At 44.2% G+C, this 27,870-nt stretch overlaps 1 protein-coding gene across 5 annotated transcripts in view; it reads right to left on the bottom strand.

Moving 5' to 3' along the window:
* nlgn2a (neuroligin 2a) overlaps positions 1-27,870 on the bottom strand; it is a 241,886-nt gene that overhangs the window by 7,703 nt on the left and 206,313 nt on the right. For 3 of the 5 annotated variants that reach the window (XM_029753988.1, XM_029753991.1, XM_029753989.1), the window contains 4 exons: positions 9,072-9,272; positions 4,479-4,744; positions 3,974-4,127; positions 1,694-2,060 (listed from right to left, as the gene is read on the bottom strand). In XM_029753988.1, the coding sequence (XP_029609848.1) occupies positions 1,694-2,060; positions 3,974-4,127; positions 4,479-4,744; positions 9,072-9,272 (988 nt within the window). The remainder of the gene's footprint in view (positions 1-1,693; positions 2,061-3,973; positions 4,128-4,478; positions 4,745-9,071; positions 9,273-27,870) is intronic. The other 2 variants (XM_029753990.1, XM_029753992.1) reach the window with 1 other exon arrangement.

Raw genomic sequence — 27,870 nt, 5'->3', positions numbered from 1 at the left:
GATTTAATTTATTCCGGGTGTGGCACCTCCTATGTGTGCACATGCTTGCATGACAACAATTGCATGACCATTTATTTTGTTGTTTATGGGCCTAATCATAGAATTACCTATAGAATCCCTATTAATTCAGTAGGATCTATGTGGGCGTAGTCCTAAAGTTTTGTCATTTCAGTTTTAAAACGTATCACCTTTTATTTTGTCATAAACACAACCAGTCATGATGTTTTAATCTGATCTGTCAAACGATCAGTTCACAAGGCTCCTGTAAGCCTGGCTATCTGCTCGTATTGTCACGTCCTGACCAGTAAAAGGGGTCATTTGTCATTGTAGTATGGTCAGGGCGTGGCAGGGGGTGTTGTTTTTGTGTGTTTTGGGGTTGGTTTGTTTCATGGGGATTTGTTCTAGTTTTCATTTTCTATGTTCATTTTCTATGTGTGGCCAAGTATGGTTTCCAATCAGAGTCAGGTGTCTTTCGTTGTCTCTGATTGGAAGCCATACTTAGGCAGCCTGTTTTTTTCCTTTGGGTTTGTGGGTGGTTGTTTTTCGTATAGTCCGTGTACCTTACGGAACTGTCGATTGTCGTTTTGTTTAAGTGTTCACTTTATACGTTATTAAAAGAAGATGAGCACTCAACACGCTGCGCTTTGGTCTAATCCTTCCGACAGTTGTGACACGTATTCATTCACTCTAAAATAATTCCTGCATCCATACCGTGCACTGTGCACATAATATGAGGAATGGAAAGAAACATCTGTAACAAAACCCCAAAAGTCTAATGAATGACATTCAGTGATTGTCATCCCTTAGGCCTACACTTGTAACCTGAATTGATGCAGCCACTGTCCGCGCATGTCTCGGTCTCGGCCAATCAACTCTGCCTTTGCAAAATTCCTGCCTTAGCGGAGACTGCATTCACCCCTTAAGGTTGATGTCCACGTCCCCAGAAATTGGATGCGTCTCAATCCACCTCATACGCCTATGTTGCACTTCCGCATCTGCGGTGAAAGGCGACAGAGCTGGAGCGGTGTATGTCAGACCATGAGACATCCCGGAAATCGGTCTTCTCACAAAATCATCTGTAGTGTAGCGTTTACTCTCGCACGGACGCCCACACACCTCACAAGACTCGTCTGAAGGTCCCCCAGCACCAGTTGAATTTTTTAAATGAAAGTATATGTGGAGACTGTTTAGTACCAAAAATAAGGTGTTAAATACATGTAAAAACAAATAAATGTTTCCTGATCTTTCTTATATCTCTCGGATGTAGGACAGACACTTCAGAACACACTTCCTTCAGATTTTGTTTTGGGGACTATCTGTTGTTCCATTTAGTGAATATGTTATTCAATGTGTTTGTATGGGCTAATAGCAGTAAGGCCCAAAATAATTTTTCAGCAAATTTTTGGGATACTTCAAAAACAAAAATCTAAATCCTTGGTATGACCTTCTTAAAACAATTCCATATAGCTTAGTGGAACCCCCCTTTGGCTTAGACAGGGCTTAGATTCTTATGGGTTAGCTGCAGTTTGGCTCAATTGGAAATTACCTTTACATTTCAAGCGCGTTATAGTGCTGAATTTTGGTGATATGGTTTAAATTGAGCCCTAAATTAAATAGTCCTCAAGAGCAGAAAGAGCAAACCAAACAAAGCCCCATTCTTTCCACCTTCTACCCTCTACCGTTCACTACCTACCCCGTCTTAGCAAAGTTAGTCCAGTACGTCATGACTACAGCACTGAGCATGACATCATTCTTAGAGAAGTTGCAGGGGAACAGGTCGGTGGCTCCAATCATGGGCACCCCGAACACGTAGGGGATCTCATCCCCGTGGGCCGCGTCCGCCCACTCTGGCCGTGTCTCCGTCTGGCAGTGGTGGTAGAAGGTGTAGAAGTAAACGGGAGATTGGAACTCGGCGTGCAGTTTGGCCGTGGCCACCGCCGGCGCCACCCACTGGTGGTCCGTGAACAGCGCGAGGAGAGTTTTTCTCCTCATGTCTCCGTTGTCACGGTCGGCCCAGTCGGTGTACATGAACTTAATGGTCTCTCTCAGGATGTCCTTACCTAGAGGGGAGGAGAGGCAGGAGGGTGGTGGGAGAAGAGGGAGAGTGGGGAGAGGGGAGGGAGGGAGGTTGGACACAAGAGAGTGTGAAAGTTCAAGAGAGGGAAGTTGAGAAAGAGAGATACAGATGGAGCCAGAAGATGAGCGAAAGGGAGAGAGAAAGGGAAAGAGAAATAGAGATAGAGAGTAGAGAAAGGGAAAGAGAAATAGAGATAGAGAGTAGAGAAAGGGAAAGAGACATAGAGATAGAGAGTAGAGAAAGGGAAAGAGAAATAGAGATAGAGAGTAGAGAAAGGGAAAGAGAAATAGAGATAGAGAGTAGAGAAAGGGAAAGAGACATAGAGATAGAGAGTAGAGAAAGGGAAAGAGACATAGAGATAGAGAGTAGAGAAAGGGAAAGAGACATAGAGATAGAGAGTAGAGAAAGGGAAAGAGAAATAGAGATAGAGAGTAGAGAAAGGGAAAGAGACATAGAGATAGAGAGTAGAGAAAGGGAAAGAGAAATAGAGATAGAGAGTAGAGAAAGGGAAAGAGAAATAGAGATAGAGAGTAGAGAAAGGGAAAGAGACATAGAGATAGAGAGTAGAGAAAGGGAAAGAGACATAGAGATAGAGAGTAGAGAAAGGGAAAGAGACATAGAGATAGAGAGTAGAGAAAGGGAAAGAGACATAGAGATAGAGAGTAGAGAAAGGGAAAGAGAAATAGAGATAGAGAGTAGAGAAAGGGAAAGAGAAATAGAGATAGAGAGTAGAGAAAGGGAAAGAGACATAGAGATAGAGAGTAGAGAAAGGGAAAGAGAAATAGAGATAGAGAGTAGAGAAAGGGAAAGAGACATAGAGATAGAGAGTAGAGAAAGGGAAAGAGACATAGAGATAGAGAGTAGAGAAAGGGAAAGAGAAATAGAGATAGAGAGTAGAGAAAGGGAAAGAGAAATAGAGATAGAGAGTAGAGAAAGGGAAAGAGAAATAGAGATAGAGAGTAGAGAAAGGGAAAGAGACAGAGATAGAGAGTAGAGAAAGGGAAAGAGAAATAGAGATAGAGAGTAGAGAAAGGGAAAGAGACATAGAGATAGAGAGTAGAGAAAGGGAAATAGAGATAGAGAGTAGAGAAAGGGAAAGAGAAATAGAGATAGAGAGTAGAGAAAGGGAGGGAAAGGGTGTGGTTAGAGAAAAAGGCACATGATAGTGAATTGAAGGTTAAAGAGACGTTTTTACCAAATAGTAAACCACAGAACTTGGCTTTGAGACACATCATTCCTCTCTAGAGGTTATATATTATATTGTTACTTTACTCAATACTTTATAAAAAGCTGCACATGAATTGGTATTGGTATTTTATTAGGATCCCCATTAGATGTTGCGATTGCAGCCGTTACTCGTCCACACAAAACATGACATAATACAGAAAATGTGTAGACAAGAACAGCTCAAGGATAGAACTACATACATTTAAAATGTCACACGTAGCCTACATATCAGTGCATACACACAAAATATCTATGTCAAATAGGGGAGAGGCGTTGTGCCGCGAGGTGTTGCTTTTTAAAAAAAAAACAGGTTTGCTGTTCACTTGAGGAGTTCCATGAAATCATGGCTCTATATAATACTGTAGGTTTTCTTGCATTTTTTCTGGAATTGGGAAGTGTGAAAAGACCCCTGGTGGCATGTCTGGTGGGATACGTGTGTGTGTGTCAGTGCTTTTTATAGGTCCTTCTTTGCAGAACTTGACCACATGACTGGACAATAATCAAGATAAGATAAAACTAGAGCCTGCAGGACCTGCTTTGTGGAGTGTGGTGTCAAAAAAGCAGAGCATCTCTTTATCACGGACAGACCTCTCCCCATCTTTACAACCATTGAATCAATATGTTTTAACAATGACAGTTTACAATTAGTAGGGATATAGAGACCATTACCCTCAGGATATCCATAGAGATTGTCCACAAAGTTAGAGATGGTGTAGTCGAACGCTGCAGCTGAGATCCCATCATTGTCTTCACTGTCATCTACAAACTTCAGCCCCTCTCCCTGGTTCACTCCTATCAGGATGTCATAGTTCAGGAACTCCCCCTTGTGGAAAAACGACGGAAGGACATGTTAGGTGCATAGACATTAGAAGAGGATGAGATTTTGCTGCCTCATAACATTTTAAGCACTTTAGGCTCCTTGAAAAGCACTATTAACACCAAAAAGCATAAAATATAAACCTGTCTTAAATTACACTTAACCATTATAGTAATGTCTTATCATAACCTTTATCTTTTTACATTACTCTTGGTAACTCTAGCAGTGAGATTTCATCAGAACCAATAGAAAACCTCTGTCTCTGCAGTCAGAGAGCCATGACTAATATACCCACACTAACCTCCACCCCATCCCCACCCCCAACAACACACCCACCCCCTGCTCCAGCAATCCCACCTGCTGCATGAGTATCTCAGGGTCGTCCGGCACCACGTCTCCGTCCACTACGGGTCCGAAGGCGATGTGGTAGCGTGCCGGCTGGATGTCCTGATCCACCAGCTCCCTGAAGTTCTTCTTCCTCAGGCAGTCCACCAATTCTGCCGTCTCTGAGTGGCTGCAGCCCACCTTCCGGGCCAGGATCTTGGTGTACTTCAGGGGCTGGTAGTTGACCGACCAGCTGGAGATGGCTGAGCCACTCTGGGCTATGGCCCTCTGGAACAACCCTGGAGGACAGAGAGTGGAAGGAGAAGTTAGACAAGTGAATCTGAAAGGAGAAGGTTTTATGAAAGTCCAATGTAATATCAGGAGAAGGACAAAACAAGATCCTACACATAGAAAAAAGGTGGGCGGATATTCCCTTTTTTATGTGTCCGAAAATTGAATACGCCCAAAGTGTACTGTACATGTTCGATTATTACAGTGGCAGCCAAGGTTGCGTCTCTATAGTCTAAAGTGGCTTTGTTCTCCTTGTCTACTTTTCTTCCAGAAAAGATAAGCTAATATTCTAAAGAATACTTAGTTAGGTTGTGAACGTTTGTTCCATTTTCCCTCCATCTTAGTCACTGTAACAAATCAGATAGAAAGTAATGCGCTTTAAACTCCATCGTTGAGATGATACTGTATGAGATTCAGCCCAGACTGGGGAATCGATGGGGGACTGCACAGTCTGCCTCTTATTAAAGAAACACATTTACTTCCTATTTTCCACAGATTTCTCTTTTTCTCTCTCTGTCTGTCCTGCGGTGAAAACGAACTACTGTGGTGCCTCGTTACAGGGGGGGAGCTCTCATTCCTCCCCCTATTCTTCCTTTGTATTGCTCTCTTCCTCCACATTCCTTTCCTCTCCTGTAGATTCCTGGTGAATAATTAAGCAGTGACGCAGAGCAGAGCCTCTTTCCCAGGGAAGACTATTAGGGAGCACGTGGCTCAGCTGACCTGCTACTTCAGCATTACTCCTCATAGATAGATAGATAGAGAGAGAGAGAGAGAGAGAGAGAGAGAGAGAGAGAGAGAGAGAGAGAGAGAGAGAGGTGGGCGGGAGGAGAGAAGGAGAGTGAGTTGAAGAGAGGTGTGAGGAAGTAAGTGAGAATTGATAGTGAGAGAAAGTATGAGAAAGGGGAGAGAGGTGACTCATCTATATTTCATCCTAAATCCTAATCAGTTTCTCTCTTTCCTCCTTCCCTCTCTCAATGCATCTTCCCTTCCGCTACCTCCCCCCTCTTCTCCCCTCTCCTCCCTTTCCCACTCCAGTCATTACGATCTGTATCCCCTTCCCCCTCCTCTCTCCCTCTCCTCCATAAACACGTGTATCACGCCACAGCTGATTTGTTGAGTGGTGGGATGACATGACTGGTGTTGCCCGTGGGGAGCGAGAGTGTTCCTTACCTGGCACCCCGGGAGCTTTGAGTGACAGGTGGAGGAGTTGTAGTCTGGAGGGCTGGTGTTAGATGACGATGAGGACGGTGATTAAGATGAAGATGGGTTTGACAGCAGAGAGAACTGGTTTTAATGTATGGGTGAGTGGCAGCAGAGGAGACGAGTCAATGATGAGACGAGACAAGAGAGGAGGAGAGGACATGTAAGTTAGGGTAGGAGAGGAGGAGAGGACATGTAGGTTAGGGTAGGAGAGGAGGAGAGGACATGTAGGTTAGGGTAGCAGAGGAGGAGAGGACATGTAAGTTAGGGTAGAAGAGGAGGAGAGGACATGTAGGTTAGGGTAGCAGAGGACATGTAGGTTAGGGTAGAAGAGAAGGAGAGGACATGTAGGTTAGGGTAGGAGAGGACATGTAGGCTAGGAGAGGAGAGGAGGAGAGGACATGTAGGTTAGGAGAGGAGAGGAGGAGAGGACATGTATGTTAGGTTAGGAGAGGAGAGGACATGTAGGTTAGGAGAGGAGAGGAGAGGAGGAGAGGGCATGTTTGTTAGGGTAGGAGAGGAGAGGACATGTAGGTTAGGTTAGGAGAGGAGAGGACATGTAGGTTAGGAGAGGAGAGGACATGTAGGTTAGGAGAAGAGAGGACATGTAGGCTAGGAGAGGAGAGGAGGAGAGGGCATGTATGTTAGGGTAGGAGAGGAGAGGACATGTAGGTTAGGGTAGGAAAGGACATGTAAGTTAGGGTAGGAGAGGAGAGGAGAGGAGGAGAGGAGAGGTCAGGTAGGTTAGGGTAGGAGAGGAGAGGACAAGTAGGTTAGGGTAGGAGTAGAGAGGACATGTAGGTTAAGGTAGGAGAGGAGGAGAAGACATGTAGGTTAGGGTAGGAGAGGAGGAGAGGACATGTAGGTTAGGGTAGGAGGGGAGAGGAGGAGAAGACATGTAGGTTAGGGTAGGAGTGGAGAGGAGAGGACATGTAAGTTAGGGTAGGAGACGACAGGAGGAGAGGACATGTAGGTTAGGGTAGGAGAGGATAGAGGACATGTATATTAGGGTAGGAGAGGACATGTAGGTTAGGGTAGGAGAGGACAGGAGGAGAGGACATGTATGTTAGGGTAGGAGAGGAAAGGACATGTAGATTAGGGTAGCAGAGGAGAGGACATGTCGGTTAGGGTATGTCACAGGTTTTGGTTTTTCCATTTATGTTTTGAGTTTGGACTTAAAGAACATTAGCACGTAGGGCGCACCGATTGGTGTCACCTCGTTAGTCAGTTATACCTGTGCTGGTTTGTCATCTTGTTAGTGGGAAGGTGTTTCACCTATGCTGCCCAGGTGCTATTTAAGAGTGGCTGGCCAAGTGCTCCAGTTGTCTTGAGAGATGTGGAGGGTTAACACCTTTAGTTGGCTCTTCCTATTTTCCTATTCTAGAAAAACATACATTTTCCCTCTTTTCATTTTGCTACACTTTTTGATTTGCTTCCTATCTTTAAGTTTGGTGTGGGTTTTAATTGAGTTTGCATGTTCTGGGTCAAATATAGTGGATCTCATGGTGGGTGTCTTTTAGGTCCCAGTTGTTGTTACTAGTCAACTTTCAATGGACACTCCCATGAATGTATTTCAGTACCCCTCCTTAACCCACCTGTTTCGTTTTGGTGTTGTCAGTGACGCTTTGTTAGTCCCCCTTTCTGTTTGAGCAACAATTTTTGGTTTTCTTGCTCAGAAACGTAACAGGTAGGGTAGGAGAGGACATGTATGTTAGGGTAGGAGAAGAGGAGAAGACATGTATGTTAGGGTAGGAGAGGGGGAGAGGACATGTATGTTAGGGTAGGAGGGGAGGAGAAGACATGTATGTTAGGGTAGGAGAGGAGGAGAAGACATGTATGTTAGGGTAGGAGAGGGGGACAGGACATGTATGTTAGGGTAGGAGAGGGGGAGAGGACATGTAAGTTAGGGTAGGAGAGGGGGAGAGGTCATGTGTTAGGGTAGGAGAGGGGGAGAGGACATGGAAGTTAGGGTAGTAGAGGGGGAGAGGACATGTAGGTTAGGGTAGGAGAGGGGGAGAGGACATGTTGGTTAGGGTAGGAAAGGAGAAGAGGACACGTAGGTTAGGGTAGTAGTGGAGGAGAGGACATGTAGGGTAGGGTAGGAGAGGAGGAGAGGACATGTAGGTTAGGGTAGGAGAGGAGGAGAAGACATGTTGGTTAGGGTAGGAAAGGAGAAGAGGACACGTAGGTTAGGGTAGGAGTGGAGGAGAGGACATGTAGGTTAGGGTAGTAGAGGAGGAGAGGACATGTAGGTTAGGGTAGGAGAGGATGAGAAGACATATAGATTAGGGTAGGAGAGGAGATGTAGGTTAGGGTAGGAATGAGCGGACATGTAGATTAGGGTAGGAAAGGAGCGGACATGTAGGTTTGGGTAGGAAAGGACAGGACACGTAGGTTAGGTTAGGAGGGGAGGAGAGGACATGTATGTTAGGGTAGGAGAGGAAGACATGCACATACTATACTGGTTGTTTACTCACAGTCTCATGTATAGACACACACACACACACACACACACACAGAAAAATACTTACTTTCTCTACAGTCCCTCTCTCTCTCTCTCTCTACAGTCTCTCTCTCTCTACAGTCCCTCTCGCTCTCTCTTGACACAGTCTCTCTCTCTACAGTCCCTCTCGCTCTCTCTCGACACAGTCTCTCTCTCTCTACAGTCCCTCTCTCTCTCTCGACACAGTCTCTCTCTCTCTCTCGACACAGTCTCTCGACACAGTCTCTCTCTCTCGACACAGTCTCTCTCTCGACACAGTCTCTCTCTCGACACAGTCTCTCTCTTTCTCTCTCTCTCTCTCTCTCTCTGAGGGGTCAGAGTATACCTGGCAGTATAATATGCTCAAAGCAGAGGAGTGTGTGTGTGTGTCAAGGTTTCTTTGCAGGTCATTGGACCACATTGCTCCCAATATAAATGTCTATCCTCAAATGACACCCTAATCCCTACGCAGTGCACTACTTTTGGCTCTGGTATTCTATGGGGAATAAGATGATGTCACTCTGAAGTCACTTTGAACCAATCCATCCTTGGGAGTAACCAGATAGTGTATCCATGTACACTTGTTCTACCGGGTAAGAGTAAGTCACCTAAGAACTGAGAAGTAAATCAAATAAAATATGAATGTAACCCACCAGTGTGCCCCTTACCCTCGGAGTGGTGCGAGAGGATGAGGAGGTTGACGCAGGAAGCCCCGGCGCCGGAGCCGAAGATGGTGATGCGCTCGGGGTCGCCCCCAAAATGGCCGATGTTCTCATTGAGCCAACGCAGGGCCTGGATCTGGTCCAACAGACCATAGTTCCCCTTGGCTGACTGGTCCCCTGTACTCAGGAAACCTTTAGAAATGTGAGGAGAGGGGGACAGAGGGGGGAGGAAGAGGGAGAGAAAGAAAGAGAGTGAGATGCATCGTTAATGGAGAGTTTATTTTGACAATGTGTCAGCTCCTTTGGCAAATGTTCTGCCGTTCATTGTCAAGCACCCTTCAGAGTTCCCACATTCTACAGTCGCCCGTCCTCGCCCACATTCTACAGTCGCCTGTCCTCTACCCCATTCTACAGTCGCCTATCCTCTCCCATATTCTACAGTCGCCCGTCCTCTCCCACATTCTACAGTCGCCTGTCCTCTCCCACATTCTACAGTCGCCCGTCCTCGCCCACATTCTACAGTCGCCTATCCTCTCCCATATTCTACAGTTGCCTATCCTCTCCCACATTCTACAGTCGCCCGTCCTCTCCCACATTCTACAGTCGCCCGTCCTCTCCCACATTCTACAGTCGCCCGTCCTCTCCCACATTCTACAGTCGCCTATTCTCTCCCACATTCTACAGTCGCCCGTCCTCTCCCACATTCTACAGTCGCCTATCCTCTCCCATATTCTACAGTTGCCTATCCTCTCACACATTCTACAGTTGCCTATCCTCTCCCATATTTTGATAAAGGCGATATATAATAAAACATCAAGGCCTGTTAATAAATAAACTGGTTCAACAAGAGATGAAAGGCTGAGTAAGGAGCACTTGTTAAGGGAGAAGAGAGGAGAGAGGAGAGAGGGAAGGGGGGAAGAGAAGATAGATAGATAGTAGGTGTTCTATGACTGGGAGGTTGCCCCGGATAGAGAGAGAGAGAGAGAGAGAGAGAGAGAGAGAGAGAGAGAGAGAGAGAGAGAGAGAGAGAGAGAGAGAGAGAGAGGGAGGATAGAAGCACAGTGTTTCATCTGCCTCCAAGACACCAGGGGTTGGCTCCCGAGCAGGGGGAGTCTGATCAAAGAACTGACACTACAGAGAAGACTCTCTCTCTCACACACACACATGTACGCACACAAGCGCACACAAGCGCACACATACAAAGACACATATGCTGGGGTTGTCGCCCTCTCTCTAACACACACAATAAGACAGAACTATACACTCCTCTGTGTGCCGACACAGAATGCCACTTGTCTTAGTACCCACACTGCAAGGATAAAACATGCACACATTTGCTACGTGTTTGTGTACGTACTGTGTGTGGGAGAGTGATGGGTGCGTGCCTGCGCGTGCTCACATGCTGCTATGCATCCCTCGCCTCCTTAGGGCTCCATTGATTCTGTATCGCGGAAGATCAGCGGTAAAGAGCTATTGAAATGTAAAGGTCATTTCCGATTGAGCCAACATATGGAGCGTGTACCGTGAATGCAGTCTCAGCAAACGTGGGGACATTGAATTTCAATCGGGCTATACCGTCAAGTTACATAGACTGCACAAGTTCTTCTGACTCTAGGGAAGCAGATGAGCTTCATTGCCAAAATCCTAAGTTATTTAAGTTAAGGGTTAAGGTTTGGGATAGGGTGGTGTGTGTGTGTGTGTGTGTGTGTGTGTGTGTGTGTTTCCAGCTCTGTCGTATCCGAGTGTGTGAAAGGAACAGCTGTGTTTGTCTGGCCCTGAATAATCAAACTGGATACTGCTTACAATACTACACACACACCTACAGTACACACGCACACACTAGGGTGACCACATGTCCCGGATTGTGCGGGACAGTCCCGCATTTTGGCCCTTTGTCCCACAACTAAACAAGCACATCCTGCATTTTACCAACAAATTTGTCCCGTATTTCAGTCAGACATTCCAAGCTATCTCTTTTGCGGTCATGTTGAGCTTATGACAAGATACGCCTATATATCTGGACTATCGGCACTGTCTCGATGCACACTCACAAGACTATACACTGAGTGTGCAACACATTAACAACACCGTCCTAGTATTGAGTTGCGCACCCTTTTTGCCCTCAGCCTAAATTTGTCGGGACATCAGGATGCTGGCCCATGTTGACTCCAATGCTTCCCACAGTTGTGTCAAGTTGGCTGGATGTCCTTTGGGTGGTGGACAATTCCTGATACACAGGGGAAACTGTTGAGCGTGAAAAACCCAGCAGTGTTGCAGTATGGTAGCAGGTGCACCTGACACCTACCACCATACCTCGTTCAAAAGCACTTAAATCTTTTGTTTTTCCCATTCACCCTCTGAATCACACAATCCTTATCTCAATTATCTCAAGGCTTAATAATCCTTCTTTAAAACTTCTTTAAACTTCCGGTGAAACTGGAGGGCGCGCAATTCACATAAATAATCTGAAGAATTATGGATATTAAACATTTAGGTACATACAAGTGTCTTATTTTGGTTGAAAGCTTAAATTCTTGTTAATCTAACTGCAGTGTCCGATTTACAGTAGGCTTACAGCGAAAGCATGCCATGCGATTGTTTGAGGACGGCACCCCACATCAAAATATTCTTTCCACCGGCACAGTTTTCATAAATTCACAAATAGCGATAAAATATTCACTTACTTTTTGAAAATCTTCCTCTGATTTGGCATCCAAAAGGTCCCAGCTATAACATGTAGTGTCGTTTTGTTAGATAAAATCCTTCTTTATATCCCAAAAAGCCAATTTAGTTGGCGCCATCGATTTCAGTAATCCACTCGTTCAACATGCCAAGATAGGAATCCAAAAATCTACCTCTAAACTTTGTTTCAACAAGTCAAAATAAGTTTCTATTTAATCCTCAGATACCCTAAAATGTAATCAAACTATAATATTTCATACGGAAAGGAGTATGTTCAATAGGAAAGCGATATTAGCAGGTACGCGTTGTCTTCATGGCGCACACACACGAATTTCCAAGCAGATGCCCTTGTACTAAAACTCATTATTCTTACTCGTTTTGGAAGAAACAAGCCTGAAACATTGAACAAAGACTACTGACACCCAGTGGAAGCCATAGGAATTGCATACTGGGAGCTAGATTTCATTATTTCCCAATACTTTCCATTGGAAAAGCATGGGCTCTCTCAAAATAAAAAAATCTGGTTGGTTTTTCTTTGGATTTTCTCCAACCATATCTATTGTGTTATAGTCTCCTTCATTATTTTAACATTTCTACAAACTTCAGAGTGTTTTCTTTCCAATGGTACAAATTATATGCATATCCTGGCTTCAGGGCCTGAGCAGCAGACAGTTTATTTTGGGCACGTCATTCAGGCAGAAATTGAAAAAAAAGGACCCTAGCCTGTCTCCTCCCCTCGTCCTCTACATGGATTGAAGTGGATTTAACAATTGACATCAATAAGGGATCATAGCTTTCACCTGGATTCCCCTGGTCAGTCTGTCATGGAAAGAGCAGGTGTTCCTAATGTTTTGTACACTCAGTGTATATACACACTCACACGTACTACACTGACACTTTCACACAAAACCCACACATTCACATTCACTAAATATGCCAGTGGCGGTCGGTGCAGTTTAAGATTAGGGAGGACCCATTTTTTTAATGAGCATAGCCTTATTTCTATTACAGCATATTGGATGACTGTCATTAATATTCCATTCACCCATTTCAATGTAACATTGATAGGTTTAGGCTACTACGTGATACTTGAATATTCCCTATACCCATCATGAGGTTGCTACGACCGAGGCTACGATTTAAAGTTTACAAGATGAGCAAGATGAGACGTAGGCCAATGTCATATCATCACACAATCACATTCGTCAAATCATTGAGGTCTATATGTAAATTCCAGCTAAACTTGGAGAGGACAGTTAGGACTAACTACTTACAAAAAGCATGCTTCTGACGAACAGCTATAAAAGTAATTATTCGTTTCTCATTCAACATATTTTCTGCTACTTCACTCAATCCCTTTTTAAAAGTGTCTCCCTGAGACTAACCAGAAATGTTTCCTTCGCCAAACATTCCCAGATTTCCATAAAACAGCCACAAATGTGGTCTCTCGTTTCTACATCACCAAATTTTGCCTAAGGCAAATGAGTAGCAACAGTAGGGGCGCTTCAATGAGGTCCTTCAGTGTACCGGGAGGGGGATTTCTGTGTGTCATCCTCTTGTCTCTCATTTGGGTATTTTAACTGTGGTCACCCTAACACTCTCCCTCTCTCTCTGAACTACATACAAGCACATTACACAGACCTCTCTTTTCCTTCCATTTGCAGTAAGGTGTCAAAGCCAGCTGTCTCTCCTTTCATTCAGACACCTACTAGAAAGGAAGGCAGGCAGGCCCAACTGTCAGGCTGCTACTCATCTAGCCCAACCAACCCCACCACAGCCTAAATATGTCATTACAATACCCTCCTGCTTACAACGCTGTCACACCAAGACCTAACCTATCATTCTGTTTCATTCTGTCTTTCCTGCCACTTCTTCTTACAGCAGCTGTGAATGGCAAGGCATTTAACAGGCTGAACTACACATAGCACAGGAAAGAGATGGAGGTGGTGGAAGAGGATGAGGAGGAGGAGGAAAAAGGAGGAGGGGGAAAAAGGAAGCGGTGGAGGAGGACAAAGCAGGAGGAGGAGGAGGAAAAAGGAAGAGGGGGAGGAGGAGGAGAAAAAGGGGGAGGAAAAAGGAGGAGGAAAAAGGATGAGGGGGAGGGGGAAGAAGAGGAGGCGGAGGAGGGAAGAAGACATACCACAATCTATTTTTTTTAAATAGCACTTATAGTAAGAGCACCAGACCGTAAGGGTCTTTGACAACAAGTTACATTTGTTGTTAGTATTTCTTGGCTGTCTCATTGTAATTATTCCGGGGCGCCGTGTGAGGTTCTAAATTATTCAGATTTTGTGTTTCAGTGGCCCTCAGCACGGTGTGTGTGTGTGTGTGTGTGTGTTGATGATCCCCCTTCTCTCAACCCAAAATAGCAGCAGTCTACTCCCCTGAAAAACAACAGTTGAGATTTGAACAAACAGACAAACAGAGGGGAACCATGGTGGAAGCCAAAAGCAGGCTCCCACCTCTCTTTTCTTTCCCTATTTCCATTTCTCTCTCTCTCTCTCTCTCTCTCTCTCTCTCAATATCCGTTTCTCTTTCTCTCCCTCTCAATCTCTCTCTTTATATCTCTCTTTCTCTCCCTATCTCTCTCAATCTCTGTTTCTCTCAATCTCTCTCTCTTAAAAGCCCTAATCCATTCTCCTCCTCTTTCTCTTTCTTTCAACTAACTCACCCCACTCTCTTCTCTTTCCCTTTCACATTTCTTGATCCGTTTCCTCTTCCTTTAATCTCACCACTCCCCTCTCTCCTCTCATTGGGACCCTACAGGCGCTGGTCTTGAACTGCTGCTGTCTTGTGAAGTTTTGGTAGTTCAATGGTGGCTGTCTTTCCTGTGTGTGTGTGTGGTGTGTGTGGTGTGTGTGTGTGTGTGTGTGTGTGTGTGTGTGTGTGTGTGTGTGTTTGGTGGGGTTTCCAAAATGGATGCTCCTCTCTCTCTCATTTCCTTCTCCTCTCTCTCCTCCAGCATCATCCTTCTCTCTCTGTCCTCTTCCACAGTCGCTCCCTCTTCCTCTACCTCTTTCTTCTCACCATGGATCTTCTTGTTCCCTCACTCCCCCACCTCTTCTCTTTCCCACTCCCTGTGGTTCTCCAACATGTTCCAGTGTGCGCGTGTGTGTGTGTTCGTGCTTGCATGTGTGTGTATGGGTAATGGGGGGTGAAATAGGGGTGCTAGGGGGACTGTTTGGGCAGGGAACATGCGGTACCAGTCAAAAGTTTGGACACACCTACTCATTCAAGGGTTTTTCTTAATGTTTTACTATTTTCTACATTGAAGAATAATAGTGAAGGTATCAAAACTATGAAATAACACATATGGAATCATGTAGCAACCAAACAAGTGTGAAACAAATCCAAATATATTTTAGATTTTAGATTCTTCAAAGTAGCCACCCTTTGCCTTGATGACAGCTTCGCATACTCTTGGCATTCTCTAAACCAACTTCATGAGGTAGTCACCTGGAATGCATTTCAATTAACAGGTGTGCCTTGTTAAAAGTTAATTTGTCGAATTTATTTTCTTCTTAATGCTTTGAGCCAATCAGTTGTGTTGTGACAAGGTAAGGTTGGTTTTCAGAAGATAGCTCTATTTGGTAAAATACCAAGTCCATGTTATGGCAAGAACAGCCCAAATAAGCAAAGAAAAATGACAGTCAACATTACTTTAAGACAAGAAGGTCAGTATATCCAGAAAATTTCAAGAGCTTTGAAAGTTTCTTCAAGTGCAGTTGCAAAAGCCATCAAGCGCTATGGTGGAACTGGCTCTCATGAGGACCAACACAGGAAAGAAAGACCCAGAGTTCATTAGAGTTACCAGCCTCAGAAATCTCAGCCCAAATAAATGATTCACAGAGTTCAAGTAACAGACACATCTCAACATCAACTGTTCAGAGGAGACTGCGTGAATCAGACCTTCATGGTTGAATTTCTGCAAAGAAACCACTACTAAAGGACACCAATAAGAAGAAGAGACTTGCTTGGGCCAAGAAACACGAGCAATGAACATTAGACTGGTGGAAATCGGTCCTTTGCTTTGATGAGTCCACATTTGAGATTTCTGGTTCCAATTTCTGGTTCTATGTGAGCTCCGCATGTGTGGTTTCCACCGTGAAGCATGGGGGAAGAGGTGTGATGGTGTGGGGGTGATTTTCTGGTGACACTGTCTGTGATTTATTCAGAGTTCAAGGCATATTTAAGCAGCATGGCTACCACAGCATTCTGCAGCGATACGCCATCCCATCTGGTTTGCGCTTAGTGGGACTATCATTTGTTTTTCAACAGGACAATGACCCAACACATCTCCAGGCTGTGTAAGGGCTATTTAACCAAGAAGGAGAGTGCTGCATTAGATGACCTGGCCTCCACAATAACCCGACCTCAACCCAATTGAGATGGTTTGGCATGAGTTGGACCACAGAGTGAAGGAAAAGCAGCCAACAAGTGATCAACATATGTGGGAACTCCTTCAAGACTGTTGGAAAAACATTCCAGGTGAAGCTGGTTGAGAGAATGCCAAGAGTGTGCAAAGCTGTCATCATGGCAAAGGGTGGCTACTTTGAAGAATCTCAAATATAAAATATAATTTGATTTGTTTAACACTTTCTTGGTTACTACATGATTTCATGTGTGTTATTTCATAGTTTTGATGTCTTCACTATTATTCTACGATGTACTAAATAGTAAAAATAAAGAAAAACCCTTGAATGAGTAAGTGTGTCTTGTACTGTACATGTGATTTCCCAGAGGTGCCAGTGTTAGCCTCAGCAGGATATCACGGCCAACGGCTGGCATCAAAGACAAACATGATTGAGGAAAATAAATCATTAAATTAAACGAAAGAACAAAAGAGGAGAGGAGCGTAAAAGATAAAAAGAGAGACCAATTAAGTGCAATCTGCCGTCCATCCCACAGGAACAGCTGTGCACCGGTCGAGTTAGGATTTAAAAAACGAAACAAAAACAAACAGACAAATAAAAAAAGAGAAAAATACCCTGCGTTCATCTGCCAGAGAATGGTGTTCTCCTGAAGATCGTCCCACAGAAAGCAGAAATGTGCATATTGAGAGGCTAAATGATGTGTGTGTGTGTGTGTGTGTGTGTGTGTGTGTGTGTGTGCGCGCGTGTGTTAGTGACTGTCCCACATCAAACCCTTAGATAACATAGAATATGCTACATGCTGAGCAACACCAACTCCTGATCACAGAGGAACTATACAGATTCATTCTATTCAGCTTTATTACATTTTATTGGACTCATATCTACACTTGTGTTGCACTTTCCTCATGCTGTGCTCTCTCTCTGGTTATGAAACTATCATTATGGTGTGGTTAGGATGTCTGTCTCTCTGGTTATGAAACTATCTTTATGGTGTGGTTAGGATGTCTGTCTCTCTCTGATTATGAAACTATCTTTATGGTGTGGTTAGGATGTCTGTCTCTCTGGTTATGAAACTATCTTTATGGTGTGGTTAGGATGTCTGTCTCTCTCTGGTTATGAAACTATATTTATGGTGTGGTTAGGATGTCTGTCTCTCTCTGGTTATGGAACTATCTTTATGGTGTGGTTAGGATGTCTGTCTCTCTGGTTATGAAACTATCTTTATGGTGTGGTTAGGATGTCTGTCTCTCTCTGGTTATGAAACTATCTTTATGGTGTGGTTAGGATGTCTGTCTCTCTGGTTATGAAACTATCTTTATGGTGTGGTTAGGATGTCTGTCTCTCTCTGGTTATGAAACTATATTTATGGTGTGGTTAGGATGTCTGTCTCTCTCTGGTTATGGAACTATCTTTATGATGTGGTTAGGATGTCTGTCTCTCTCTGGTTATGAAACTATCTTTATGGTGTGGTTAGGATGTCTGTCTCTCTCTGGTTATGGAACTATCTTTATGGTGTGGTTAGGATGTCTGTCTCTCTGGTTATGGAACTATATTTATGGTGTGGTTAGGATGTCTGTCTCTCTCTGGTTATGAAACTATCTTTATGGTGTGGTTAGGATGTCTGTCTCTCTCTGGTTATGAAACTATCTTTATGGTGTGGTTAGGATGTCTGTCTCTCTCTGGTTATGGAACTATCTTTATGGTGTGGTTAGGATGTCTGTCTCTCTCTGGTTATGAAACTATCTTTATGGTGTGGTTAGGATGTCTGTCTCTCTCTGGTTATGAAACTATCTTTATGGTGTGGTTAGGATGCCTGTCTCTCTCTGGTTATGGAACTATCTTTATGGTGTGGTTAGGATGTCTGTCTCTCTGGTTATGAAACTATATTTATGGTGTGGTTAGGATGTCTGTCTCTCTCTGGTTATGAAACTATCTTTATGGTGTGGTTAGGATGTCTGTCTCTCTCTGGTTATGAAACTATCTTTATGGTGTGGTTAGGATGTCTGTCTCTCTCTGGTTATGAAACTATCTTTATGGTGTGGTTAGGATGTCTGTCTCTCTCTGGTTATGAAACTATCATTAGTACATTTTATATTTTCCAACGGGGCTATACATTTGGGTGAGATTTTTTCTCGCCTTAGTAGCCTCGTTTCACTGCCAAAAATAAAATTAAACCATCTAGTGTTCAGCGAAATAACAACACAATGTCAAATACAGGTAGCCTAGTCAAATAATTAACATCCAATCACATTAACCGAAAACTTCACTCTTACGCAGACATTTAGAAATGAAACATGACAATTTGAAAAATAAGCCACGGGAGTTTTTTGAGCAAGAATAAAGATGACTTTCGAGTAGTCAGACATGTATAAAAGCAACATATATCATTAATAAGAAGGGTCTAGAAGCATCTTATATGGTGAGCTACCGAGTGGCTAGGACAGACAAGCCCCATACTATTGTGGAGGACTTAATTCTTCCTGTTGCTGCGGATATGGCCAGGACAATGCTGGGAGAAAAGGCCCAAAAAACTAGACAGACAATGCCTTCATCAAACAACACTGTTTCACGACGCATCGGTGACATGGCAGGAGATGTTTTGAAACAATTAATGCTTCACATACAAGCCAGTGAATTCTATGCGTTACAGCTGGATGAGTCAACAGACATGGCGGGCCTGGCACAGCTCCTGGTATATGTCCGTTAGGTTTATGGGGGGTCAATTAAGGAAGACATCCGCTACTGCAAACCACTGGAAACCAGGACAACAGGAGAGGATATTTTTAAAGTACTGGACAGCTTTGTGACATCAAATGGACTTTGGTGGTCAAGATGTGTTGGCATCTGTACTGATGGCGCAAAAGCCATGACAGGGAGACATAGTGGAGTGGTAACACGTGTGTAAGCAGTTGCTCCCGACGCCACTTGGGTACACTGCAGCATCCACCGAGAGGCTCTTGCTGCCAAGGGAATGCCTGATGTTGAAAGACATTTTGGACACTACAGTGAAAATGTTTAACTTTGTTAAAGCAAGGCCCCTAAACTCTTGTGTATTTTCTGCATTATGCAATGATATGGGTAGCGACCATGTAACACTTTTACAACATACAGAAGTGCGCTGGTTATCAAGAGGCAAAGTATTGACACGTTTTTTTTAATTGAGAGACGAGCTTAAAGTTTTCTTTACCTACCATCATTTTCACTTGTCTGACCACTTGCATTATGACGAGTTTCTCACACGACTGCCTTATCTGGTTGATGTTTTTTCTCGCCTGAATGATCTGAATCTAGGATTACAGGGACTCTCCGCAACTATATTCAATGTGCGGGTCAAAATTGAGGCTATGATTAAGAAGTTGGAGCTCTTCTCTGTCTGCATTAACAAGGACAACACACAGGTCTTTCCATCATTGTATGATTTTTTTCTGTGCGAATGAACTCAAGCTTACGGACAATGTCAAATGTGATATCGCAAAGCACCTGAGTGAGCTGGGTGGGCAATTACGCAGGTACTTCTCTAAATGGATGACACAAACAACTGGATTCATTATCCCTTTCATGCCCTGCCTCCAGTCCACTTACCGATATCTGAACAAGAGAGCCTCATCGAAATCCAACAAGCGGTTCTGTGAAAATGTAATTTAATCAGAAGCCACTGCCAGATTTCTAGATCGGGCTGTGCTCAGAGTTTTTTACCTTGGCAAATCGCACTGTTAAGACACGGATGCCCTTTGCAACCACGTACCTATGTGAGAGTGGATTCTCAGCCCTCACTAGCATGAAAACTAAATACAGGCACAGACTGTGTGTGGAAATGATTTAAGACTGAGACTCTCTCCAAGACAACCCAACATTGCAGATTTATGTGCATCCTTTCAAGCACACCCTTCTCATTAACCTGTGGTGAGTTATTCACAATTTTTGATGAACAAATAAGGTTTTATATGTAAGATGGTTAAATAAAGAGCTAAATTATTAATTATTATTATATTATTGTTTGTGCCCTGGTCCTATAAGAGCTGTTTGTCACTTCCCACGAGCCGGGTTGTGACAAAAACTCACACTCATTCTTATGTTTAATAAATGTATCGTATAGTGTGTGTGTGGCAGGCTTACAATGATGGCAAAATGATGGCAAGGGGCTACGCAGCTGGAGGTTGAATGTTTAAAGGGGTACGGGACAATAAAACGTTTGGGAACCACTGCTCTAGACTACTTGCCACCATATCACATACACTCAGATGAACACAGGCAACTGCACACACACACGTGCACACGCGTTACACACACAATCTCCAAAACAGTCACAAAATCAACGTCTCGCAATGTTCATCTCAAACACACACACTCAGTGTGAGAATCTCCACTTTTATTCTTTCCGTCAGTGTAATTAAAATATGCAAATGTTGGAGAAAACGCATTTCATCGCAGTGATGACTGTGGCAGTTATGCAGAGGCAGTGAATATTTGAATAGATTTGGTCAGATAAAGCCCATTGGCATCGATAGCGGTGCAGGGAGGAGTGGGGAGGAAAGGAAACTAATGACAAAGGGAATTGTTGGCTTATCTCGTTTCTACACACACATCAAATTTCTGGAGGGCTGCCTCCTCACACCACTGGCTGTTCCATAGCTCTCTACCGTAGTCTACTGATGAGAGGTACTTCCTATACATGAATTACATACATAGAAGAATACATGTTTGTTTTTGTGTGTATTTAACATGCATATCTGTTTTAATGACAGTTTACAAACGGCCTAGTGTGGGTGGGCATATTGTCTGTCTGACTCAATTCTCTGTACCACTCTCTGCTCTCTCTTTCTCTGTCTTCATCCCTCCCTCTCTCTCTCCATCTCTCTCTCTCTTCTGTACAGACAGCCTGTGTGAGGGACAGGATGTCCAGTGTATGTACAGTATGTATCTCTGAGAGGAAGCCCCATGGTGTTTAGTGTGTGCTGCTGGCAGCAGCGCTCTAGTAAAAAATGGCCCATTTAATTTATCTTTCTGTAAATCTCTCTCTTTCTCTCTCCTCTCTCTCTCTTTCACTCTCTTTCTCTCTAACCCCCTCTCTCTATCTCTCTCTCTCACCCCCTCTCTTTTTCTCTCTCTCCCCATCTCTCTCTCACTCCCCTCTCTCTCTCACCCCCTCTCTCTTTCTCTTTCTCTCTCCCTCACCCCCTCTCTCTTTCTCTCTCTCAACCCCCTCTCTCTTTCTCTTTCTCTCTCCCTCACCCCCTCTCTCTTTCTCTCTCTCAACCCCCTCTCTCTTTCTTTCTCTCTTTCTCACCCCCTCTCTCTCTCTTTCACTCTCTCTCTCTCTCTCTCTCTGTAACCTAGTGGTTAGAGCGTTGGGCCAGTAACCAAAAGGTTGCTGGATCAAATCCCCGAGCTGACAAGATAAAAATCAGTTGTTCTGCCCTTGAGTAAGGCAGTTAACCCACTGTTCCCTGGGCGTCGAAGACGTGGATGTCGATTATGGCAGCCCCACGCACCTCTCTGATTCAGAGGGGTTGGGTTAAATGCGGAAGACACATTTCAGTTGAATGCATTCAGTTGTCAAATTTACTAGGTATCCCCTTTCTCTCTCTTTCTCCTCTCTCTCCCTGTATAAGTGTCTATATCTCTTTTCTCTCTCTCTGCTTATCTTGTCATCCAGGAAATATCCGCCCTTACTCTCTCTAATAGAGAGAGAAAAACAGAGTACTCTTTTCAAGAGTTTGAAAAAAAAGAGAAGGAAAGAGAAAGAGAGAGCGAGAGAGATAAATGAAAGTTGTTCAAGACCCTGACTTATAATTAATCTGGTAACATGAATAAATGAACAACATAAATAAACACCTTTTCATTCTGTCAAAAAGTCAGTGCTGATGACTCAACTCTGTGTGTGTGTGTGTGTGTGTGTGTGTGTGTGTGTGTGTGTGTGTGTGTGTGTGTGTGTGTGTGTGTGTGTGTGTGTGTGTGTGTGTGTGTGTGTGTGCGTGCGTGTGCGTGCGTGTGTGTGTGTGTGTGTGTGTGTGCGTGTGTGTGTGTGTGTGTGTGTCAATCTGGGTCAGCCTTTCAGCTTCCATCTTCCTCTATGTGAGTCAGAACCATCAATATAACCCAACTCGCCAGTGGCGCGCAACAATTCTACCTTCTAGTAACACCACAAAGAGGATGAAGTACCGACCTGGCATCAGCTAACTCTGTCTGAATCCTAACTTTAACCATTAGAGAGCAGCAATGCAAAACTGACCTTAGATCAGTATCAAGGGCAGCTTCATTCTTCTCTACACAAAGGGAGATGGATTGTCACTCTTTCTTCGTTTCCCGCATTAGTCATGTGCTATTACCTTCTCACGGTCCGACAATGCTAGAGTAACAAAACCTGCTCTGTATCTGGCAAGAAAAGGCCAGTGGTCTAGTGTAGGAGTTATCTTATAGAGGCATGCTGCTCCCTATTTGGCAGGCGCAGGGCAGTGCCACCGCCTGTCTGCTGGGTTGATTAATAAGTAGCGTCAGAGTGTTTGTGTGTGTTGATTAATAAGTAGCGGCAGCGTAGTAACAGAGTGAGCAGCCCAAAACGCTGGCGGGCCCACCACACACTGATTAATGCCACACACACACACACACACACACACACACACACACACACACACACACACACACACACACACACAGATGGACTGCAGGGCTGGGAGCCTATTATACAAGTATAAACATATACACACACAGACGCATGTACGCAGCTACACACACACCCAAACACACACACACACACACACACACACACACACACACACACACACACACACACACACACACACACACACACACACACACACACACACACACACACACACACACACACACACACACAGTTAAGCAGTACACCCACACAAAAATGAAATAAAAGACAGACAGACAGACAGACAGACAGACAGACAGACAGACAGACAGACAGACAGACAGACAGACAGACACATCCAGCAGCGTCAGCTGTGACAGAGTGCTGTTGTGAGTGATGGCTCATCAGTGCAGCCTTATCTACTTTACGGTCTCTTAACCACGAGCATTGAGGCATCACAAAACACTTCCTGTTGCTGTTGTCTGACACACACACTGCTGCTAACACGACAGCCAGCCAGACAGACAGACAGGGGCTGAACAAGCTGTTTTGGTGAGAGACGAAACACAATAAATGTAATTTTTCTCTCAGTTAGGGTCCTTGTTGGCTCAGGTCTACGAGGTTTTACTGTGGATGTGTACAGCAAGATGTTATGACATGCTTGTCAACTGTGTAATGTTCAGATGGTGCTGTCTCTGTGAATGCTGTATAGGTGTGTGTGTGTGTGTGTGTGTGTGTGTGTGTGTGTGTGTGTGTGTGTGTGTGTGTGTGTGTGTGTGCGTGTGTGTGTGTGTGTCCTAGTAGGGCTGCAGGTGTGAGCTGTGGCAGGTTTGCCTTATCACTGTGTTTGCTAAACGACTTACAGCGCTAGATAAGGAGAGAGCATGGTGGTTGCCAGTACACACACACAAACACACACACAGACACAAACACATACAGACACACAAACACTCTGCTGGGGGGCTTATTACAATTTTTGCGTGTGGTGCATGCATGAGTCTGTGTGTGTACGTATGTGTGTGTACGTCCATGTGTGTCTGTGTGTGTGTGTGTGTGTGTGTGTACACGTCTGTGTGTGTGTGTTGTAGCTGGGTTGAATTCTGATACGGGCTGCGGTGCTGGGGCTCCTAACAAGAATCCTTTGCTGCCAAGGGGCAGCTCACCTCTGTCTGCTACTGGGGCCACGGGCCCCGCTGCCGTAGGACTCTGTTACCACTGTTACCTGTCAGTGTTTCTGTCCATCTTTTTATCTCTCTCCGGGAGTCTTTATTCCATGATCACTCTACCGTTCCACTTATTTTCTTCCCTCCTCATCATCCCCCTCTCCTAATCACTTCATTTTTTTTCCCTGGGATGAAGCATGGTCTTCCTCATTATCTCTCCCTCTCTCTCTCGTTCTCCCTCTCTCTTCCACCTCCCCCCTGTACATCTCCCTCCCTCCGTCCATCTCTCATCTCCTTTCATATTGTAATCTTTCTTCCTCATCTATGAGGGGAGTGTGTCTGGGGAGTGTATGAACCATTAGCAGCGCCTGGGCCCGGTCTTGGCCCCACATCACACACACCTCAGTGAAGTTCTGTTAGTGAACCGACCACTACATCCATGCCAAACTGCCCGCAGAAGATGAGGGGGAGGAATAGAGGAGAGCTGGAACAATTTTTTTTCAGACATTTAGATGAGGTGGGATGAATGTGTACTGTATGGATGTGTCTGAGAGGTTTCTGTGTGCTTGAAGTTATTTGCATTACATGTCTAATTTCTCTCTGGTATTTGTCACATTGATTTCATTGAGGGAAACCCTCTCCCTGCCTTTTTCTCACTCTCTCTCCCTCCCGCTCCCTCTCTTTCTCCTTCTCACTCGCTCTGTGCTTTCTTTTCTCCCCCCTCTCTCTCTCTTTCCCCTTCCCTCCTTCCTGACTTTCTCTTTCTCCTCCCTCCCTCCATCCTGCCTCCCTTTCTCTCCCACACCTGCAGGCACTGTTCAGATGGGGTTCTGTATTGTACACGGAGAGTGTGTGAGCGTGTGTGTGAATGTATGTGGTAGCTGTAAGCGCTGAGGGCTTCAGTTTGTCAGCTAGGCGACCCCTCCATGAATATTCCAGATAACGGGCAGGCAACTGAGGGGGAACTGCCAGAAAGAGAGAGGGATGGAGGGATAGAGGGAGAGAGTGGCAAATATAGATGGATGGGGGTAGAAGAAGGAATGAACGAGTGAGAGTTGGGGAAGGAGGAAGAGAGAACTAGAGATAGGGAATGAGAAAGAGAAAGAGAAAGCTAGAGAGGAGAGGGAATGAGAATAAGAGAGAGAGAGAGAAGAAGTGAAAATACCAGAGAGAGACTGAACGACAGAGAAAGTGGAAGAGAGAGAGACATTGCATGTGACAATAGCTAAAGCAATTAGCCCATTGTCCTGTTAGAGGTAAGGGGGCAGAGAGAGAGAGAGACGGAGAGAGAGAGAGAGAACAAGATATTGATGGAGAGATAGAGACAGAGAGAGAAACAGAGAGAGAGGACATCGCCCTCAACCGCAGCCCCAACACCTCACACAGGAGCAACAGATCAACGGACAGCCCGCCCAGACCAGACAGACACTAGCCACATTGACACACCCACCCCAAATGAATCAATACCGTCCCAAACCGACCATGCCCACACCCAATATAGGCCATTCAGATCAGACCTACGCTCCTCCTGCCCACCCCATACCCTCCACTCCCGCAATGAGGGCCTCAACATGAAAGTCACACATACGCCCAGGCCGTGAGCAGGCAAACAGGCCCAACCGCCACTCTTACACTAGCCCAAGCCAATGGCATGTACCTGAGGCGTAGCAAGCACTGCTCACACTTACTGGTCTGAGGCCAAACCACACGACTAAAAACATTGGACACTTTATGGAGCACAAAACACTATCTCATCCTGGAATATCCAAGGTCTGAGGTCATCTGCCTTTGGCCTAAAGAGCAGGAATCTGGACTTCACCAAACAAATCAGAAATACAGACATTGTAATCCTACAAGAAACATGGTATAGAGGAGATGGACCCACTGGTTACCCTCTAGGTTACAGAGAGCTGGAGTCCCATCCACCAAACTACCAGGAGTGAACAGAGAAGGGACTCAGGGGGTATGCTAATTTGGTATAGAGCAGAACTAGCTCGCTCTATTAAATTAGTCAAAACAGGAACATTTTACAATTGGCTAGAAATTCAAAAGGAAATGATCTCAACACAGAAAAATGTCCTCCTGTGTGCTAGACTGTAAGAGTTTTTTGTAATTTCAAACGTAAAACACTGCAGGATGCACAGTATAATACCATAAATGTGTTTTACAGCATTCATGATGTAGATTGCACTGCATTATGTGTAAAATGCTGAAAAATACTGTTATTAACTGTAATTCGGAAGCCTGCTGTAAAAATGACTCTAACATACTGTATTTCTTTACAGTAATAGCTTATGCCTACTGTAGATTCAAATGATCCGTTTCAGGCGCTAACCTCACGCGTTCGGGTGAGACACATGAAGCTCACACTATTTTAGTAAATATCTTCTTGTGTGCCTGTGCATGTGGGTTGTGGTGGAGAGAGAGACAGACGTAAAGATGTAAACCTGGCAGTAGAAAACCTAAACAGTATATTCGACCTCTCAGCTTCCCTATTAAATCTAAAACTTTCAAGCAGACAACTTAAGAAAATGAACAACAACAACAAATGGTTTGATGAAGAATGCAAAAACCTAAGAAAGAAATTGAGAAACCTGTCCAACCAAAAACATAGAGACCCAGAAAACCTCAGCCTTCACTATAATGAATCACTAAAACGATGCAGAAATACAATACAGAAAAAGCAGGAACAGTACGTAAGAAATAAGCTCAATGTAATTTAAGGATCCATAAAATCGAACCACTTCTGGGAAAATTGGAACACGCTAAACAAACAACAACACGAAGCGTTATCTCTCCAAAACGGAGACGGATAAACCACTTCCCAAATATTTTTGGCTCTATAAAAAAGAACAAACAGCAAAAACATATACATGATCAAATACAAATCTTAGAATCAACTATTAAAGACTGCCAGAACCGACTGGATTCTCCAATTACATTGAATGAAGTACAGGGCAAAATACAAACCCTCCAACCCAAAAAGGCCTGTTGTGTTGATGGTATCCTAAATGAACTCATAAAATATACAGACCACAAATTCCAATTGGCTATATTTAAATTCTTTAACATCATACTCAGCTCTGGCATCTTTCCCAATATTTGGAACAAAGGACTGATCACCCGAATCCACCAAAGTGGAGACAAATTTGACCCCAACAACTACCGTGGGATATGCGTCAACAGCAACCTTGGGGAAATCCTCTGCATTATCACTAACAGCAGACGTGTACATTTCCTCAGTGAAAACAATGTACTGAGCATATGTCAAATTGTCTTTATACCAAATTACTGTACGACAGACCACGTATTCAGCCTGCACACCCTAATTGACAAACAAACAAACCAAAACAAAGGCAAAGTCTTCTCATGCTTTCTTCATTTCAAAAAAGCTTTTGACTCATTGGCATGAGGGCCTGCTATACAAATTGATGGAATGCTGTGTTGGGGGAAAAAAATACGATATTATAAAATCCATGTACACAATCAACAAGTGTATGGTTAAAACATATATATCTTTCCACAGTGCCGTGGGGTGAGACAAGGATGCAGCTTGAACCCCACCCTCTTCAACATATACAGTACCAGTCAAAAGTTTGGACACACCTACTCATTCAAGGGTTTTTATTTATTTTTACTATTTTCTACATTGTAGAACAATAGTAAGACATCAAAACTATGAAATAACACATGGCATCATGTAGTAACCAAAAAAGTGTTAAACAAGAGACAAAATATATTTTATATTTGAGATTCTTTATGATTGTGAGGTCTGGGGTCTGCTCACCAACCAAGAAATCACAAAATGGGGAAAACACCAAATTGAGACTCTGCATGCAGAATTCTGCAAAAAACAACATGAAACATCAAGTAAAGCATGCAGAGCAGAATAAGGCCGATACCCGCTAATTATCAAAATCCAGAAAAGAGCCCTCACATTCTACATTCACCTAAAAGGAAGCAATTCC

The sequence above is a fragment of the Salmo trutta genome, chromosome 5 (assembly GCF_901001165.1).
Source record: "Salmo trutta chromosome 5, fSalTru1.1, whole genome shotgun sequence".
Taxonomy (NCBI): Eukaryota; Metazoa; Chordata; class Actinopteri; order Salmoniformes; family Salmonidae; genus Salmo; species Salmo trutta.
The sequence above is the reverse complement of the archived record's forward strand: the minus strand, read 5'-3'. Positions and strand labels throughout refer to the sequence as shown.